The sequence below is a fragment of the Anser brachyrhynchus genome, assembly GCF_964034855.1.
Source record: "Anser brachyrhynchus genome assembly, chromosome: 2".
Taxonomy (NCBI): domain Eukaryota; kingdom Metazoa; phylum Chordata; class Aves; order Anseriformes; family Anatidae; genus Anser; species Anser brachyrhynchus.
In genome coordinates, this window is record NC_137695.1 from 99,097,319 (window position 1) to 99,114,060 (window position 16,742).

Below are 16,742 nucleotides of genomic sequence, written 5' to 3' on the forward strand. Positions count from 1 at the left end.
AAACAGATTTTCTAACCAAATTCTATACAACTAGAGCATCCTTAAATACTTGTACTACTTTCAAAATAACAATCTAAGTTCACCTTTCAGTGATGTGCCACTGCATTTGACATGACTGACGTGCAGAGTAGAGATCCCTGACTGCCTTTAAGTCGGTGAACATAGGAACCAGCATGGTAGCATGGCCTTTAGTATGAGAAACAAGGTAAGTTAGCTCATGCAGAGGGAGCTCTGTGTTTCTGTAGCTCTGCTACCTCTGTTACCACGTTGGGCTTGTTGGCTGCAGCTGAGGTACTTCTGCAGAAGGCTGGCCTGCAGCACAGCTGTACCCTCTGCTTTTAGACTGAGCAGCTCTAGTAACGAGTTTTATGATGTATGGCAATATGTTAGCCATGCTTAACAAATGATAGGAGAAATGAAATATTGGCTGAGGAATGTTAAGCTGTATGGTGTAGCTGCCAGCCCACAGTCCTGGCCTGGAAAGCCTTTTTCCTTAATACACTTGAAGGAAGAGGAACAGGTGGTGGTCAAGAAGACGCTCTGGAGCAGACATTGTGGCATGTCTGACTGTTGGAACGAAAGGGAAAATCTCGAGAAAGATTTACAGCTGTGTCGTTCTGTGTTTGGAGTGGCTGTACAGGCAGGCTGCCACTTGCTTAAAAAAGAAAAAAAAAATCTGAGTCATAATTTTCCATCTCCTCTGCAAGTAGTTGTGTTGCATCAAAGCCATTTGGGCTTCTTTCTGTGCATTAAATAATAATAATAAAAAAACAACACCCCCACCCAAATCTAACCCTCTCAAATTTAATTATGTATCCTGCTGTGTTAATAGTCTTATGCCCTTTTTTCTTCCCTCTTCTACCTGCACCAAAGTTAACAAGCAGGGCCACACACAATGAAATGCCCAGCAGCTACAGTGCGCCCTGGAAGTACTGCATTTAGGTTTTGGACCAGTTCATACAGCATTGCTATTAAGCCTGGAATTACGACAAAGCTGTGTTACAGTCAAATTGGTATCATCTGGCCTAATCACTTCCTAATTTTGCAGAGCATTCCAAGGGTTTTATATCCCATAATTTTCTTTAAGTACATTATGATCAGCAACATGTAAGGCAATGCCAAATTGTAGTTTTCATTTTTGGCATGCCGTCCCTGCAAGTGTTTTGCACTGGTGCTGTGCAAGTATTCATTTCTCTCTCTCTCTTTTACTCAAAATGTGTAGATAAGCGCTTACCACCCCCTCAAGATCCAGGTGAAATGACTGTGAAGGTACCTGTACTAATTAAACCCTTGTGGTGTTATCACTCAGGTTCAATCCCTGGGACTGAATCACAGAACCGTCTAGGTTGGAAGAGACCTCCAAGATCATCTAGTCCAACCTCAGCCCTAACACTAACAAGACCTCCACTAAACCATATCACTAAGGGCTACATCTAAACGTCTTTTAAAGACCTCCAGGGATGGTGACTCAACCACTTCCCTGGGCAGCCCATTCCGATGCCTAACAACCCTTTCAGTAAAGAAGTTCTTCCTAACATCCAACCTAAACCTCCCCTGGTGCAACTTTAGCCAATTCCCCCTCGTCCTGTCACCAGGCACGTGGGAGAATAGACCAACCCCCACCTCGCTACAGCCTCCTTTAAGGTACCTGTAGAGTGTGTGTACGTGTGTATGAAGTTTCCTCCAAGGAGGAAAGCCAGTTTGAAGGTTTGTGGCATGGAGGCAGCGGTGAGAAGGCTTTGCGGAACATGGACCATTCACTTCAGTTTCCCAGCGCCGTGCTTTGCCTGGCTGTAGCTGCAGCAGCCTGATGGGTGATAAGGAGATGAGATACACCTGGTGCTCGCAGGACAAAGCGGGGCCATGGGGCACAGTGCCCTGCTCACGGGCTTGCAGGTGGCACCGGCAGCACAATGCCAGCCCCCCTACTGTATTCTTGCCCCTGGTGACAGTCGAGGTGGCCACACACACACAGCATGTCCCGGGGCTCTGCTGGGGATGTGAGAAGGATGCAGCCGTGATGTGAGTTGCAGCCTTGCTGTGTGAGGCTTGGCACCTCTTTGAAGCCTCCCCATGGCTCTGCATTTAAAGGACAGGCTTTCTTCTGAAGTGTAAAATACCCCTATGTCAAGCTGGTGTGGATGACGGGTGAAAAAGGCACTTGGAAATACTCTGATAACAAGGGCTGCGGCTTTGCCTGCAGATGTACAGGTTGTTTAGTGGGACTTCTCCCTTACTGCTGGGCAGAGATTACCCTTGTGCACCTCCTTTTGAGAAACACAGAGGGAGAGGGTTGGTAAGTCATTGTTAGCTCTGCCATTGCCCCAAATTCCTTTGCACTATGTATCCAATACCTTACAAAAGTCCCAGTGAGGAGGTATGGAGCGACATGATAAACATTGAAAACGTAGGGTCTCTGTAGCACGCTGCCAGCAGCAGCCATTTTACCCCCCCACACACTTTTATTTCACTATACACTCTACTGCAGATGCTTTCTCTCCCTCACCCTCAGATAAAAGCCCATGTTGACCCTTGGGAGGCCGATACCAGGGAGACAGGTCCCAAAGTACCTGGTGCTAGAAGAGAGTTTGTGTTTGGGCTTCAGCACAAAGCTTGTAGCGCTGGATGAGCACCTGTGTGAAGCTGAGGGTGATAGGAAGATATTATGCAAAGGAAAAGTGGAGTAATTTGCACATGGAGTTGCTCTTGCAATCAGTTGGCCTTTGAAAGGTTTGTAGCATCAGTACCCAATATAACAGAGCCAAATATTCTTTGATGAAAAATTGTATACAAGTAGCTGGAAAGAAAAAGTTCACTGTAAGCTTTCATGCTTCTTTTTTTTTTTTTTTTTTTTGGTGTCTCCAGTACCTAACAACATGTGCTGCAGACAACCTTTGGACCTGATACCCTTTCCCACTTAATTCCTCAGTTACTTTGTTGGTGCATACTCTCTGATAGTGCTTGAAGTTGCAGTAAACCTGCTGACATTTGCATCTGTAGCTGTGTGGATGGAAGATGGTTTCAAGCCCCTTTAAAAAAGAAAAGGAAAAAAAAAAAACTGATCCTTGAAGTGTGACATAACTCTAAAGCATTTCTGCTGTGCAAAGGAATTTGTAATTTTACTGAGCTAGGGAATACCTTGTAGAAGGGGTCTTTTGTGTGCTTTACCGTAACTGTTCTCAGACTCAGATTTCACTCATATTAAAAGGTTAAGTTTCAAATTTAATCAACTAAAATTTTTGTGTTATTTTTCTGATCAGCTCAGTGACCTTTCACATTCTTTCCAAAATGCAAAACTAATGCAGTCAGTATCAGTGATAATAATAATAACGACCTAAAATAATCTAAAAAATCAACATGTGAAGTCCGGGACTGAACAAACTTTATTGAATTAGTCTGATGGTCGCCTATTCATGTTTTCTGCTGCCCAGATTGTAAGAGCTCAGTGGGTTTTGTTTTCACAAGCAGCAGGTGTCCTCCCAGACAATGCAGGAGAGATTAGTCAAATGGAGAATCAAGAGTGTTATGAGGGGCGGATTGGGCTGGCATTTTTCTCATTCATCTCGTGGAATGTCTCGCAGTTCTGCTGTGAAGAAGTGAGCAGCACAAAGGGCCCTTTGGCTGTTTGCACGCTGGGGACGTGGTTTCTGGAGAACTCGGGCAGCGTGATATTTTAGGTGTTGGACAGCGAGGATAAAAAGTGACGTGCAGGTAAAATTAGAAGCTGTAGAGTGTAAAAATAGTAAAATAAAACAAGCTGGCCTTTGGAATAACTCCAAAAGCTGTTGTTCCTGGAACAGAGAAGGAACAGGGAAGCCTGAAAACAAATGTGCAAGAAACATAACAGTTATAATACATGTTGAGTTTAGGGCTCCAAGTGTTAGTCATTTACACAATATGGAAACCATGATAGTGCTGCTTGGGAACAAAAGAGTGAAAAGAAAAAAAAAAAGTTACTGTAAGGTTCCTAAAGGCTTAAAATTGCCTTGCTCACGTAATAATTTCCCCTCCCTGGCCCCACTCCCCAAACCAGTAATACAAAACTGCAGTTCTTCTCTCTGTACTTGTGAGATGATGCTTTTTTGTCATCTACATCCATTTTTAGGAAGTATTTGGTTGAAAGTTGGCAGTCACCATCATGCGTCCTTGTCCTGAAATTGTTGGCCATGAGATTAAAAAATAAATGAGAGTTCATTTTAGGAACTCTTAAGATTTAGGTATGTGAAGGGAGAACAGAGACCATGAACACAAGCTAAAACAAAGGGCAGCTAGTCTGATCAGTATGCTAAAAATGGTATCTCATTATTAAGAGAAATCAGACATTCCCATTATCTGGGTTCATTTGCTAAGGATGTATAAGCTGTTACAAATACACACTAATAGATCAGAAAGGAAAAAGTAAGTCCACAACATCTAGCCACGAAAAGAAAAGAAAAGAAAAGAAAAGAAAAGAAAAGAAAAGAAAAGAAAAGAAAAGAAAAGAAAAGAAAAGAAAAGAAAAGAAAAGAAAAGAAAAGAAAAGAAAAGAAAAGAAAAGAAAAGAAAAGAAAAGAAAACTGCTGAAGAGCAATAAGGAGAAGCAGCGTGCTATTAAACAGAAACAAACTTCTCATTTGTGACCAGATGACTGGGAAACTCAGGACTTCTTGGAGAGTCGAGGACTTGTTTCTTCTGTGTGCTGCTGGGCTCTGGTTCAGGGCTGCGTTACTCCACTTCCCCCCCGGCACAGCTGCAGTGAAATCACTGCGGGGTGAGGTGAGTTAGCAGACTGATAAACCACCTCCACTGGTCAACATCTGAATCTCAAGATTTACGTTGGGTTTATGCCTTGTCGAAAACCTCAAACCTTAGCCAAAAACACTCCCTGTTGTTCTAAAATTAGTTCAAGAGGAAGCAGGGATATTAGTTGATCATGTGCTTTCTGCCCTTCACTATTACCTTCTTATCTGCTAGCATGCCCTGTCATGCAGTATTGAGTATTCCAATTTAACCGTGTTCATCTGTTTTTGTGAATTATTGAGGAGCTGTTGCAGCTGCATCTAAAAACGTCTAACAACATATAAAGCTAGGTGAGCTTTGCAGATGAGAAGCTGGCTCTCATATCAAAGCAAAATAACTTTTTCTTCCCAGTATCTCATTGCAGCAAGTGGCCTTGTGCTGTAGGGAAACCTGAGAGATATGCAGGAGTTGTCTCTTGCCTCGCAACCTATTTAGCACCACGTTGGGGTTCTGCTGTGTGATGCAGCTGGGGCAGAAAGTGGAGGAGGTGACGCATAGTGTGTAGAGGACATGAACTTGTAGAGACGGCATCATCAGCGTAAGACAAATCATCCTCTGCAAAACAGATAACAGGTCTCTCTGAACAGCCCAGCCCACGCTTGGAGGATCATCCGACTGTTAAACAGGATCAGAGGCTGACCAGTGAATTTTTCACAAGTCCTTTCCTTGGCTAACCATGTAGGGATATAGTATGAAAAGGCTGGGTTTGGCATGCGTCTACAATGTAGCTGTAGTATGTGGATTTAGCTTACGAGGGGCTCGGGGTTGCTGTGTGGGTAGAGTGAAGGGCAGGAGTAAGTCATGCTTTCTGTCTCCCCATGAAAAGGATTGAATTTTATCATGCATAAGCAGCGTTTTGTCTGTGTAAGTTTCACATTCCACTCTTCCCTTGACATTTATTCTACAAGCTGCACATACACATAATTGGGATTTTTTTTTCTGTTCATTGTGAGTTTTCCTGTGCGCGATTATATCTTATTGTTGTGATACACTCCAGTGCTCAGGATGACATAATTCTCTTTGGGAACCTGGCACTCCTCAGGAGCCTGCAGGCGTTGGCCTGTCACCTTGCTGTCTTCCGCCAGCGAGGTTGGGGACGTTTAACTCTTCATCTTTATTTTGTAGTCAGTAACTTTTCTGTCGCGATTCTTTGAAACTCCTTCGAACTTGTCCATACTTGATATTCTGGGTGCGTGGCGTATTTTTGTTGGACCTTCCTTTCACAGGGTAAAATGCCTCAAATCTGTGCTGCAGAACTGCTTTTTGCCTTTTTCCCCTGCCATGTCATTGTGTGGTACTTATTGCAGGCTTTTGCATATTGCCCATGACTGGTGTTTATATTATGTTTAATGCATATATAATGATGCAACTGGTATGGCCATCATGCCTCTTTTTTAGAGGAGTAGTTTTAGTGTCTTTCTTTTTTTTTTTTAATAACATGCTTTTATTTGTGAAAGCTAAGCTGAAGAACCTCACCTAGTACACTCATATTTAACTTGTTGTCTACTGTAACATCTGTTATATTCAGCATTGCTCCTTCCCAGATTTCGCCCTCCCACTGCATAGGTTTTTGGATCGTTTCCCTTCACTTGTCTTAGCTTGCCTTTTTTTTTTCTTTTTCTTCCCCAGAATGAATCCAATTTGATTATTTTCAGACTGTGTTTCTATTCTTTGCAAGTCCCTGTGCATTACTTCTTTGTCCCCATTATTTTTGCAGCTCCTCCAAATGAGATATTTCCTGGAGACCTAAGTTAGCATACCGTCTAGAGTCTCTTTTGGATCATTAAGGAAAATACCAAGTGAAATAGGAGCTAATGTAGATCTTTGCAATATTGCACCTTCTTCCAATGTTGTCCTTTGCTTTTATCGTAATTTATTTTCAGTCAGTTTTCAAATCAAGCCAGAGCATTCAAAAGTGCAAATCACTATCAAATGTTTACTGAAAATCAAACACACCACATCTGCTCCTTTCCCTTCAACTCCTAGTGTTGCGGTGCTAGCCAGAAAAGGGGCCAATTTCTCGACAGTTCTGCTCTTCTGAATAGAAATCACGGTTTCATTGTCCTCAGGCTTGTAGCCTGGTTTACTTTATAGGAAGCCTCATGAATTAAAACAGCTGTGCGGCCCGTTCTGAATTTTGGTTTTGTGGAGAACAGAGCTGGGAGGAAATAAGTGGAGTTTGTGCATGTGAGAGGGAGGAGGAGAGAAGGGGGTTACGTGTGGGGAAGGGGAGCTGTTTTCATCTGCCTGTGTAAGGTACATGACTAAGGGGTAGCAGTTAGATATATTTCTGAAGAAGTGGTTGAATCCCCAAGTGTTCTTGTATTTCTAGACCTGGGCTTCCCATATAATTGAGTGTTGTGTCCTGCTTTGCTTTCCTGGGGTCTCTGAAGCTATGTCCAAAAAATCCCAAAGAGAAGCCTTAAAATCTAATTTAAGAACACCAATACCTGAAGTCAAGTCCAAACAGGAGGCATGAGGTGGCATCAGAAGCCAGCTCCATCCTGAGCACTTCACGAAATTCCTCCACTTCAACTGTTGGCCAGGTGTCTGCAACATCCAAAACCTGTAACACTTCAGGGCTGTGGTAAAAGGACCTTTCTCACTCTCAAGTATAAGAGGTAAACTGCAGTTTTGGGGAAGAAACAAAGGAATTGAGACAAAAATGAGAAGATGACAGGGACTGAAGGGAAGACAGTGAGAGAGTGCTTTGCCAAGAAGTCTTTCAATGGGGAACGTGAGTTATAGTCCCTGGAGATCACGCAAAAGGCATCCCATTCATGGCTTTTTGCTTTGACCTGGCCATAATAAAATCTCGAAAGTTTCTGGTGACAGTAATGCCTGCACTGCACTGGTTAGAGCAATATTTTATACCAGTGATTTAAAAGGATTGTTAGTACCCCTTTTCAGCTGGGGCAAGCGGCTGGGAGCAGGCAGAAATAAATTTAATCTATTTTTCTAAAAAGGCTCTGACGATATCACTGGGTTGTGTGCTGGCTTCTCTTTCCTTTCCTGGCATCCTCTTTCTCCCCCTGGCTTTTGCTGCCCGCCGGCATCCAGCTGGGGCTGCCCAGCACACCAGGGGGATACAAAGGGGTATGGGGCAGCCTTTTGAACTGATGGGTGTCTGTGGTGTTGGGTCCTGGGGAGGGCAGGAGGGGGTTAGGGAGAAGTTTAGGCTGTGTTTGTGCTGTCGGGGAAAAGTGTGATTTGGCCTGCAGGTGGAAAGTGTGTGCAGAGCTTAGGGAAGACAGGCAAGGCTTTGTTTGTTTAGTGTGTATTTTTATTTTTCATTTTTATTTATTGCTAGAAGTGCAGCTTGAGCAATTAATAGTGCTATTGAGGCTCCCGAAGTAAGCTGTTAAAATTATTCCTGGTATGTTTGGTATTGCTTGTGTAAGACATCAGAGGAACTGAATGGAGCAGGAAGCTACTACAAGGCGTTAGGAGCCGTGTTTTGTACTAACCTTCCAAATTCTCATACGTTACACTGGCAGCATCTGACTTCAGCGCTGTGGTGATTACAGGCAGTGCCCAGAGTTACCTCATCACTGCCTCCCGGCGTTTTCACATCTATTCTGTGCTGCAGTTTCCACCTTTTGCTTTGGTGACTGCAGTAACCCGAGGGCCTAAAAGAACTGTAGCCATCTCCCAGGCTATATACCCACAGTTGCTCTGTCTGCTGCTTCCTCCTCCACCTCCTCCTCCTCCTCCTCTCCTCAAGTCCATGCCCAAACCAAACTGCCTCCCCACCTCGTCATCAGCTCGCCTCAGTCAGTTCGGCTGAAATGGCAGCCTCTGTGGGTTTTGACGAAGCCAGGGACACCCAAAGGGTGCCAGGAGTAGGCAGAGCTCCCCAGGATCTGCTGGCCCCTGTGGAAGGGCTCCGTCATCGTGGCCACAGGGACCAGGCCCGAGAGCGGGGCTGGGGGTGCTCACCACCTCCCCTGCTCCCTGCGCCGGGCTCGGCTTAGCCAGGAGGTTGGTTCAGCCCCCATGGAGTTACTGCTGTGATTGAATGATTTGTTTTTGCTTTCCTTCATTATTTACTACGATGATCAAAGGACCCGCTCCTTGTGATCGTAAAGGGAAGCCTTAAAATCTTATTTAAGAGCACAAATATTTTGGGCTTTGACAGATGTGCTTTGAAAATAACACAGATGTGCAGTGTCAGATTTCACTGCTGCATGCAGTGTCTTTGTTTCAAACTGTAAATTTAGCCAGTAGTGCTGGGCATTTGCCTTCCCAAAGCTATGCCCCCTGTAACACAGGAAAAACAAGTTTGGGGGTTATGGTTTTTTTTTTTTTCTTGTATGTTTTTTTCCTGGCTTTATCCCCTTAGAGAGTTTGAAAGGAAAATGATCTTAGCAGAGTGAGCACTCAGCCCTGCAGGACTGCAAATCTGTGGGTTATTTTTAACCTAATTACCTCAAATTAAACAAAACCTTACGATTTATTTATTTATTTATTTATTTGGCTTGAGTTGAAGACGAGGTTAAAGGGACTTTATTTGCAGTGAGACTCCAGCTGAAGCCGTACTTCCATTGTGCCGTTTAGAAAAATGCCCGTGGCACTGCGTCCTGCTAAGGAACAGCACTTGATTTTCTGAAGCACTGCCTTTTCTGAGTTGATGGGAGAGGATATGCAGCGACAGAGCAGTTCACTCCTTTCCCATTCTCACCACTCCTCCGGATATGGTGATCGCTTTGGACTGGTGACATTTTAGATGGAGCATAGGCTCCTTACACTTGCCTGGCAGTGGCTCATTAACTGCATGTTAATTGAAACTGAAAGTTTGTCAGATGATTCAATTCAGTTACATGTTAAATGGATTCAGTGAAGTAAGCATTACTGCTGTGATGAAAATCTCTCTGGAATTGATTTGTGAACTGATTTGGAGGGATTCAACGACTTTATCAGCAGCTCTGCTGTTGTGAGAGCGGGTGGAGGTAGCCGTGCTCCGAGCAAAACAAATCATACTCTTCTGTTCCCCCTTAAACTGCTTTAATTACTGCCCAGTATGTTCCCTTTCCAGGACATGTGTTAGATAAATTTGCTCTGGAGAGCTGAGAAGCAAAGAAGAAACTGGGAAGAACTGAGAGTCTGGTTTGAATTCTGTAATCTCAGTGGCTGAAAATGTTGAATTCCTTATCTCTCAGTGGACTGAGCAGTCATAAAATTTACCTAAAGTTTGACTCAAACATAAACGTACGTTAAAATAAAAATGTATCTGCTTTAAACTAACGGACAAAAAATTCAGAATTTACGTTCTTCATAACTCATCTTTTATATTGGGCCACTGCAAAAGTCTTTCTTAAGTGAGCAATTTATTCTGTATGCTGTATCTGCTTATATGCTTGGTTTCAGTGTGGAGCCAATTTTTATTGCTGAGTTATAAACCCTTTGGAAAAAAAAGGGGCTTGTAATGGAAACGCTGACAGACCTTTAACTAGGTCAGTCTTATCTGGCTCCATTATCTTTGCTTTTGTTAAAGCATTAAATGGCTGCATATTTGTTTATCTTTCTCACAGTCCCAGAATTTTAACATGGGTATATTATTGAATTGTTCTTTCTTCAAAATGTCATGAACATTTGAGAGTTTATCCAGACTTTACAGTGATCTTTAAAAATAAATTGAACTGTTGTGTCTTATTCGGTGATTTTCTTGCTTATACAGTACATTTAGTTTGTAGTATGTCATTACAATACTAATACCAAAGTTTGCCTTTTTTTCCATCTATTATACTGTATTCTTGAATTTTGTTTCGTCTGTTGTGCTTCTTTTTACACAAAATGACAACTACATTTTTTGTTTGTCCCATTCAGATGAAAAGCCATACCACTGCAATTTTTCTGAAGAGGAAACCCCTATGGTAACATCTCAGTTGGAGGAAATTCCAAAGCTGGGAAGCCGCAACACCAGAGAAAACGAGGCCAATGATTCTAAGCCAGAGATTCCAGCTTTGGTGTCAGCACTGGAGAGTGTCATCAAGGAGCCCTTTTCGAAATACCACGATCTGAAAGGTTCTGTAGACATAAAGATGCCAGCATTTCACCACAGCCAAGGGCTTTCTTGCTCCAGTCACTTTGCTGGCTTTGTTTCGGGTGTGGGCCAGACATCTTCAAACATGGTCATGGACTTGAAAACGTCACTTGAAGTGCAAGCTAGTCGCTCTAGAGAAAATTTGCTAGACTTACACAGGGATCATCCTCTAAAAGAAAAAGGTGCAGAAGCTCACGAGGCAGCTCCACTTGATTTGAGTGAAAAATCAACAAGGGATAATTCATGCAATAAAAATTTGAATACATCCTTGCAAGCTGCTTTAATTATCTACCCATGTCCTTTCTGCAGTCACAAGACCTACTACCCTGAAGTCCTGTGGATGCACAAAAGAGTTTTGCACAAAGTCAGCTGTAACTCGATGGTCCCCCTTTGGGTTCAACAGAATGGATTCAAGAGTATTAAAAACAACCTGGTTTTTCTGGCAAGGAGTGGGCGTACCGGCCCCCCTCCCGTTCTCGGGGGCAAGGAATGCCAGCCTTTGCCCGTTGCCAGATTTACACGCACTCAAGTGCCAAGTGCATTGCCAGGGTCCAAAAGCAGCTCTCTTCCTGTTGGGATGACTGCTAAGTCTGGGAGTATGCATCAGGCAAAGGACAGCCATGCGTTTGGCCACTGTGGTCCACGCTTATCAGGTCTTGATGGGTACAGACAGCCCAAATTAAACCATTCCCAGGAGCAATACAGCATAGCAGCACAACAGCCTCTGCTGAAAAATAAATATGAAGCAAATTCCAAACTTATGCAAATGGGAGCATATAGCAGAAGTGTAACGCCTACTCAGACAGTCATATCCAGGCCTAGCACGCAGTCCAGCAACAGTAAACAGGTGGAAAAGTATGTGGTCCCCCAAGGAAGTACTGGTTTTGTCCCTTCAGGTAAGCACTGTGCGTCTGATTCTGTGAAGGCCAAATTCAACCCACCACCACAGTATCATCCCCTGTGCAAAAGCGAGCAGTACACTAAACACGAAGAGCCATCGGTGCCTCAGAGGGAGTCTCACATAAAGGCTGGTAGTGAGATGAGGACATTGGCAAACTGCACAGCCGTGGCACGAGCAAGTCCACTGATGCAGCCCCAGCCTAGCGCAGCAGGAATTTCTTCGGCTTTACACTCCAGCAAACAGGATCCGGGATCAGACGGGCATGAGAAACGTTTGGACATTTTAAATATCTTTAAAACATACATTCCAAAGGACCTCGCTTCGTTGTACCAAACCTGTGGTGCCAACAGCCCTGTCCTGGATCATGCGGGTAAGATTTCATAAGCCCTTCCACAGCTGGGGATGTGGCTTGCTTGCTCCTTCTTCATTTTGAGCCACAGCACGTTGTTTTGCAGTTTCCTCCTTCTCCTTTTAGCTGTTGGGATTATAAATTCATTGTTCTATCATTTCTGGATAGGCTTGAATAGACTTGTTTACCGATCTTTAACATTGCAGCATCCCCCCTCATGCACTGTGTGACATTTCTGTCACAGGTTAAATGTAGTTGGTTCCACCTGGAGTATTCCTGTTGCTTCGTCCCCTCCCTTCAAGCAGGCTAGAGTTACACAGATGTGCTGTCACACTATGATCCCACTGATATGCTGGTGCTGGCAAACATCATAATCTTTTTGCTTCGGGCAAAATAAACATCCTCTGGGGCTTATCTGTGATGTTATTTTGGAGGTTTTGTTCAATTTTTTCTGCAAACAAGTCTTCCAACAACAGAGAGGTAATCACTTGTCAGTGTCCTTTGTCTTTCTTGACAAAAGTCTAAAGATCTCCTTGTCCATATCAAAAAATACTATAGTATTTTTCAAACGATTCTTTTGATCTATTTGTTAGTTTATAATTAAAAAGAGGTATAGCTGAATATGTGTCTGCTAATTCACATAAGCTGGAAAGGCTGCTGTTCAAATAACGAGTTTAAAGTTTAAGGACTAAAAAAGTACCGCCACATTTAAAAAAAAAAAAGGCGGGGGGGGGAGGAAGAGGATAAGAAACCTGTGCATTTGCATTTGAAACCATACTCTTCTGACTATCTGCCAAAATTAGTTTGCCTCAGTGGAAACTGAAAATCACACTGATTTATTACTCTTGAGGTGGGTGTGTGGGGGTGGAGAACGGGAACCACAGTCCCTGCTTTTGCCCTTTGTAAACCATCCAATTTTTTAAGAACTTCTGTTAGCAGAAGCTGTGCAAGAACTGACTTTCACATACAAAAAGTACTTGTTTCTCACCTTTACTCCTACAACTGGAAATAGCTAATATGCTCACCTGACATAATGCTCTCTATTTCATCAAAGGAGTGTGTGAAATGGAGCCTGTGACCCCACTTTGTAAGGGGGATGACAGGACATTCAGAAGCCAGCAGCCTTAAGTTGTGGTCTAGGTCCCAGAAGGTGTACGCAAGTTGACTGCTCTGGCAGCTGTGAGGCATGAAAGGAGCCATGATGTTCAGTCAGGTCTTTGTGGAAGGTCTGTTGGAGAAGACAGAGGCAAAATCTGTCTGAAATAGCTCATGAGGTGTACCTTTCAGCCACTCCGTTGTCGCTTTTAATCAGGTAAACAGTAATGCTGCATAAGAGATGACTTTTATTACTATTGATCATTCAGCAGGTGGTTAGAGGCTGTGTAATTATTGTAACTATCATGAAGCTTATTGAAACTATCATGAAACCCATGTGGAACGCTGGGGCACAATAAAATAAGGGCAGGATTTCCAAAGAGGTCTCTATTTACCTGTTTTTTTTTGTTTGTTTGTTTTGTTTTGTTTTGTTTTTAATAGGGATTTTATTGCCAAAATGTTTTTGCTGGGCAGTGATTTCCAGAGACACTTTAACTGGAAGTTATTTAGTGCCTATCTCTGCTTTGAAATCTCTTCTTTCATTCCAAGTGTTTTACAGCAATCAAGTTTTCAGAACTTGAAACTTTTTTTTTTAATGTAGCTTGTCTTCATTTTATATACAACTTCCAGGTTGTTGATGGTTCTTCGAACCAATTGGCATGATGGCTGTTTTTCATAGCACTAAAATAAAAAGCTGCTGCAGGCAAAAGGAACAAGATCCTACCAACCGCAAATAGAGGAAGCTAAATGAACCTTGTCTGAAATAACACATGGTCCTAGACTGAGCCCTCTGTCAGTATGCATCATACAATTAAGTCTTCATACGGCAATGTGAATAGGGCAATCATGACATAAACGACAACCAGAAATCCCACTTAGATATGCTATTTGTCACGTTTTTTCCCACTTGAATGTTCCTGATAAACTTTACTTGGGTGTTTGGTGCTAATATACCCACATCTTGGACCATATTAGAATATTTTAGTGCATGGTTGTGCAGGGTTTAACTTCCCTTATAGCGGCTGGGTTTATTTCTGGGATCCTTCCTTTTACATTTGTGTTTATTCCAGCATGCCCTTGGAAAGTAAGTTGTACGTGCTGTTGTGATGTAGCTGCAGACGCAACGCTTTCTGCACTTAGGCTAGGTTCGTTTCGCGCTGCCCAAACTTCCCAAATGCTCGCAGGGAAAATCTCATTGTTGCATATAATAGTTATTTGTTTTGCTCATGGTATTTACATGAATTGCGGTATTAGGAAAGGATGGGTTATGGCAGCAGATGCGCTCTTTCCCTGGGGCTCCTTTGAGGCCAACTTTGAATACTGTTTTCACAGGAGCCCCCATTCAGGTGGTCACCTCCAGCTACCTGGATTTGCCAGCACCTGCAGTCATCCACCCTCTTTTGTTCACCCTCCTGTGTCCTGAGTGATGGCTCAGGGGGGCATTACCTTGCAACAGCGACGCCCATAGCACAAAGCTCAGAGGAGTCAAAAGCCTTACACGCTCCTTCAGAAATACAACGGCAAACATACCTGGAAGCCATCCACTTTTTTCCACCTATTTTTTTTAAATAACTGCCATAACATCAGTGCCAGGGAGGGGTTGGATGAAAGTGCTAACCCATTCTCCTCCGCATTTGTATGCTTTTAGCTTACCACAGCGATTCTCAGCCTTCCCTCCTCAAAGCACAAGATGCGGGTGGGAACAGCACTTCCACGCAGGCCGTGAGATTGGGCCTACGACGAGTGCTGTGACAACTCTGGGGCTTGGTTCAGAGCCTGCCATTAATGCAAGTCTCTCTAGGACCTGGCTTGAGGCTGCCCCATCTCCCCTGTCCTCCTGGGGTTGAGGTGTGCAGGTTCCTTGGCTGGGGCAGTGGTGTCCTGTGATGTTGAGTGAGCTGCGCTCGCTAGGGTGTATGTGCGGCATGTGTGGATGGAGTAGGAAATAGCCTCACTGTCCTGAAGGCCTCTGGGCTCTTGTGGTAGTTGTTCGTGTTGTTGTAAACAACAGGATAGGATGGTTCTGGCTGTCGTTGGTAGCAGAAAAGCCATTTCCTGCTTCCCAGAGCGCACAGCATCACAAAAAGGAGTTGGAGAAGTGTGTACTCATCTTTCCTAGAAAGGAGGCCTGGGGTACGGAGGGATTCAGGGCTTCCCAGAGGTGGCAGAAAGCCATCCAAGGAGCCCAAGCTTCCTGGGCTCTCCTGGCAGCAGAGCCCAACCTGTCTCTGCAGGCTGCTGCTTGGGGCAGTGGTCCAGCAAGGGCTGCTTCTGGTCCCTCCTTGCACTTCATTTAGCTTTGGTCTCGAGCTTGCAGCTGTAGCTCTGGCCGGTGAGGGGGAAATGTTGGTAACATATCAGGAAATCCGCTTTAACCTTTGCTACCTCACGAGGCAAATCCGTCTTATTAACTGTGAAGCTCTCATTGAACCTGATGTGATTTTGTGCGTGTGTTTGTGTGTGTGTGTGTGATCTGGATTTGGCCCTAAATCATGATCTTGTATTTGAGTGCCAGGAATTTGGAGATGAATGTTCAGTTATATAATATAGGCTGTGCTGCCATCTACAGGAGGTGCTGTTATGAAATGAGAAATCATCTGTAGGATTTTAGGGTGTGTTTTTGGTTTTGTTCCCCCCCCCCCTTTTTTTTTTTTGTAGCCAGACTTTTCTTCACAATCTATATTGTGGTAAAAATCATCATAGGACACTTGGTGCCATACAAGCAGAGGAAGTGGTAGCCCATCTCCTTTTCCATTCACTTTGAAGTACAGCAGTCTGTATTTTGGATGTGCCCTCTGGCACCCTGCACTTGATTTTCAATATTTTTTTTTTCCATAACACTTTTTTGTTCACAATTTTATTCATTTAAAATGCTATAATAGGAGGAAAAAAAAAAAAAAAGAAAGAAAAGACGAAACTTCACTTCCGCTGACAACCCCATGAGAATTTCTTTAAAAGCCGAAGTACTCCAGTGGCAAATGAAAACATCAACTCTTCCCTTCTGAGGAGGGCGTTTTACCAAAATAGAAAAGATGATGTTCAGCCATATTATTTTTTTTTTAAAAAGCCCAATAAAAGTCAAATGTGTCTTTTTTGATCAGCAGCAAAAAGACAAAGACCAGCCCTTTAAGTCAGATACTGTAAACTGACCTTTGGAGAAAAAGGAGAGGTTTGAGCGGTTTTCCACAAATGCTAATGGCCTAGAAAACATGTTTACCGAGGGCTGGAGGAAGGCTGCTGCGCCGCGACTAGCTCAAAATGTCCGGAATGACACTTTCATTCACAGATGTCTTTCGTCTGTGCCTCCGAGCTCCGGGGTCAAAGCAGCACCGGCAGGCAGGTAGGCAGGGGCTAAAGGTTTGATCAGTTTGTGATGGCTCCACTCACTCTGCATTTGTCTCTGAGGTATTGCCGCCCGGGGGGGACAGTCGGGCTCTGGTCCTACTCACTTCCTATTATCCATGTGACTTGTCTCCGCCACGCTGGAGTCACTTTGATTTGCCTGATGTACTGCTTGACAAAGCTGGGTGATGGCTGAAAAGTGGATCCAGCTGCTCTGAAAAGCGCACACCTGA

The 16,742-nt window shown here is 43.8% G+C and overlaps 1 protein-coding gene and 1 long non-coding RNA gene across 11 annotated transcripts in view; one reads left to right on the forward strand and one right to left on the reverse strand.

Annotated features, from left to right (window-relative positions):
- Positions 1–10,599, reverse strand: part of LOC308189042 — a 36,843-nt gene extending 26,244 nt beyond the window's left edge. The window contains exon 1 of the long non-coding RNA XR_013945975.1: positions 84–10,599. This is a non-coding gene — a long non-coding RNA (uncharacterized lncRNA). The remainder of the gene's footprint in view (positions 1–83) is intronic.
- The window catches only part of ZNF516 (zinc finger protein 516), a 186,062-nt gene that overhangs the window by 141,251 nt on the left and 28,069 nt on the right, over positions 1–16,742 (forward strand). For all 10 annotated transcript variants that reach the window (XM_080578639.1, XM_080578634.1, XM_080578642.1 and 7 more), the window contains exon 3: positions 10,606–12,093. In XM_080578639.1, the coding sequence (XP_080434765.1) occupies positions 10,606–12,093 (1,488 nt within the window). The remainder of the gene's footprint in view (positions 1–10,605; positions 12,094–16,742) is intronic.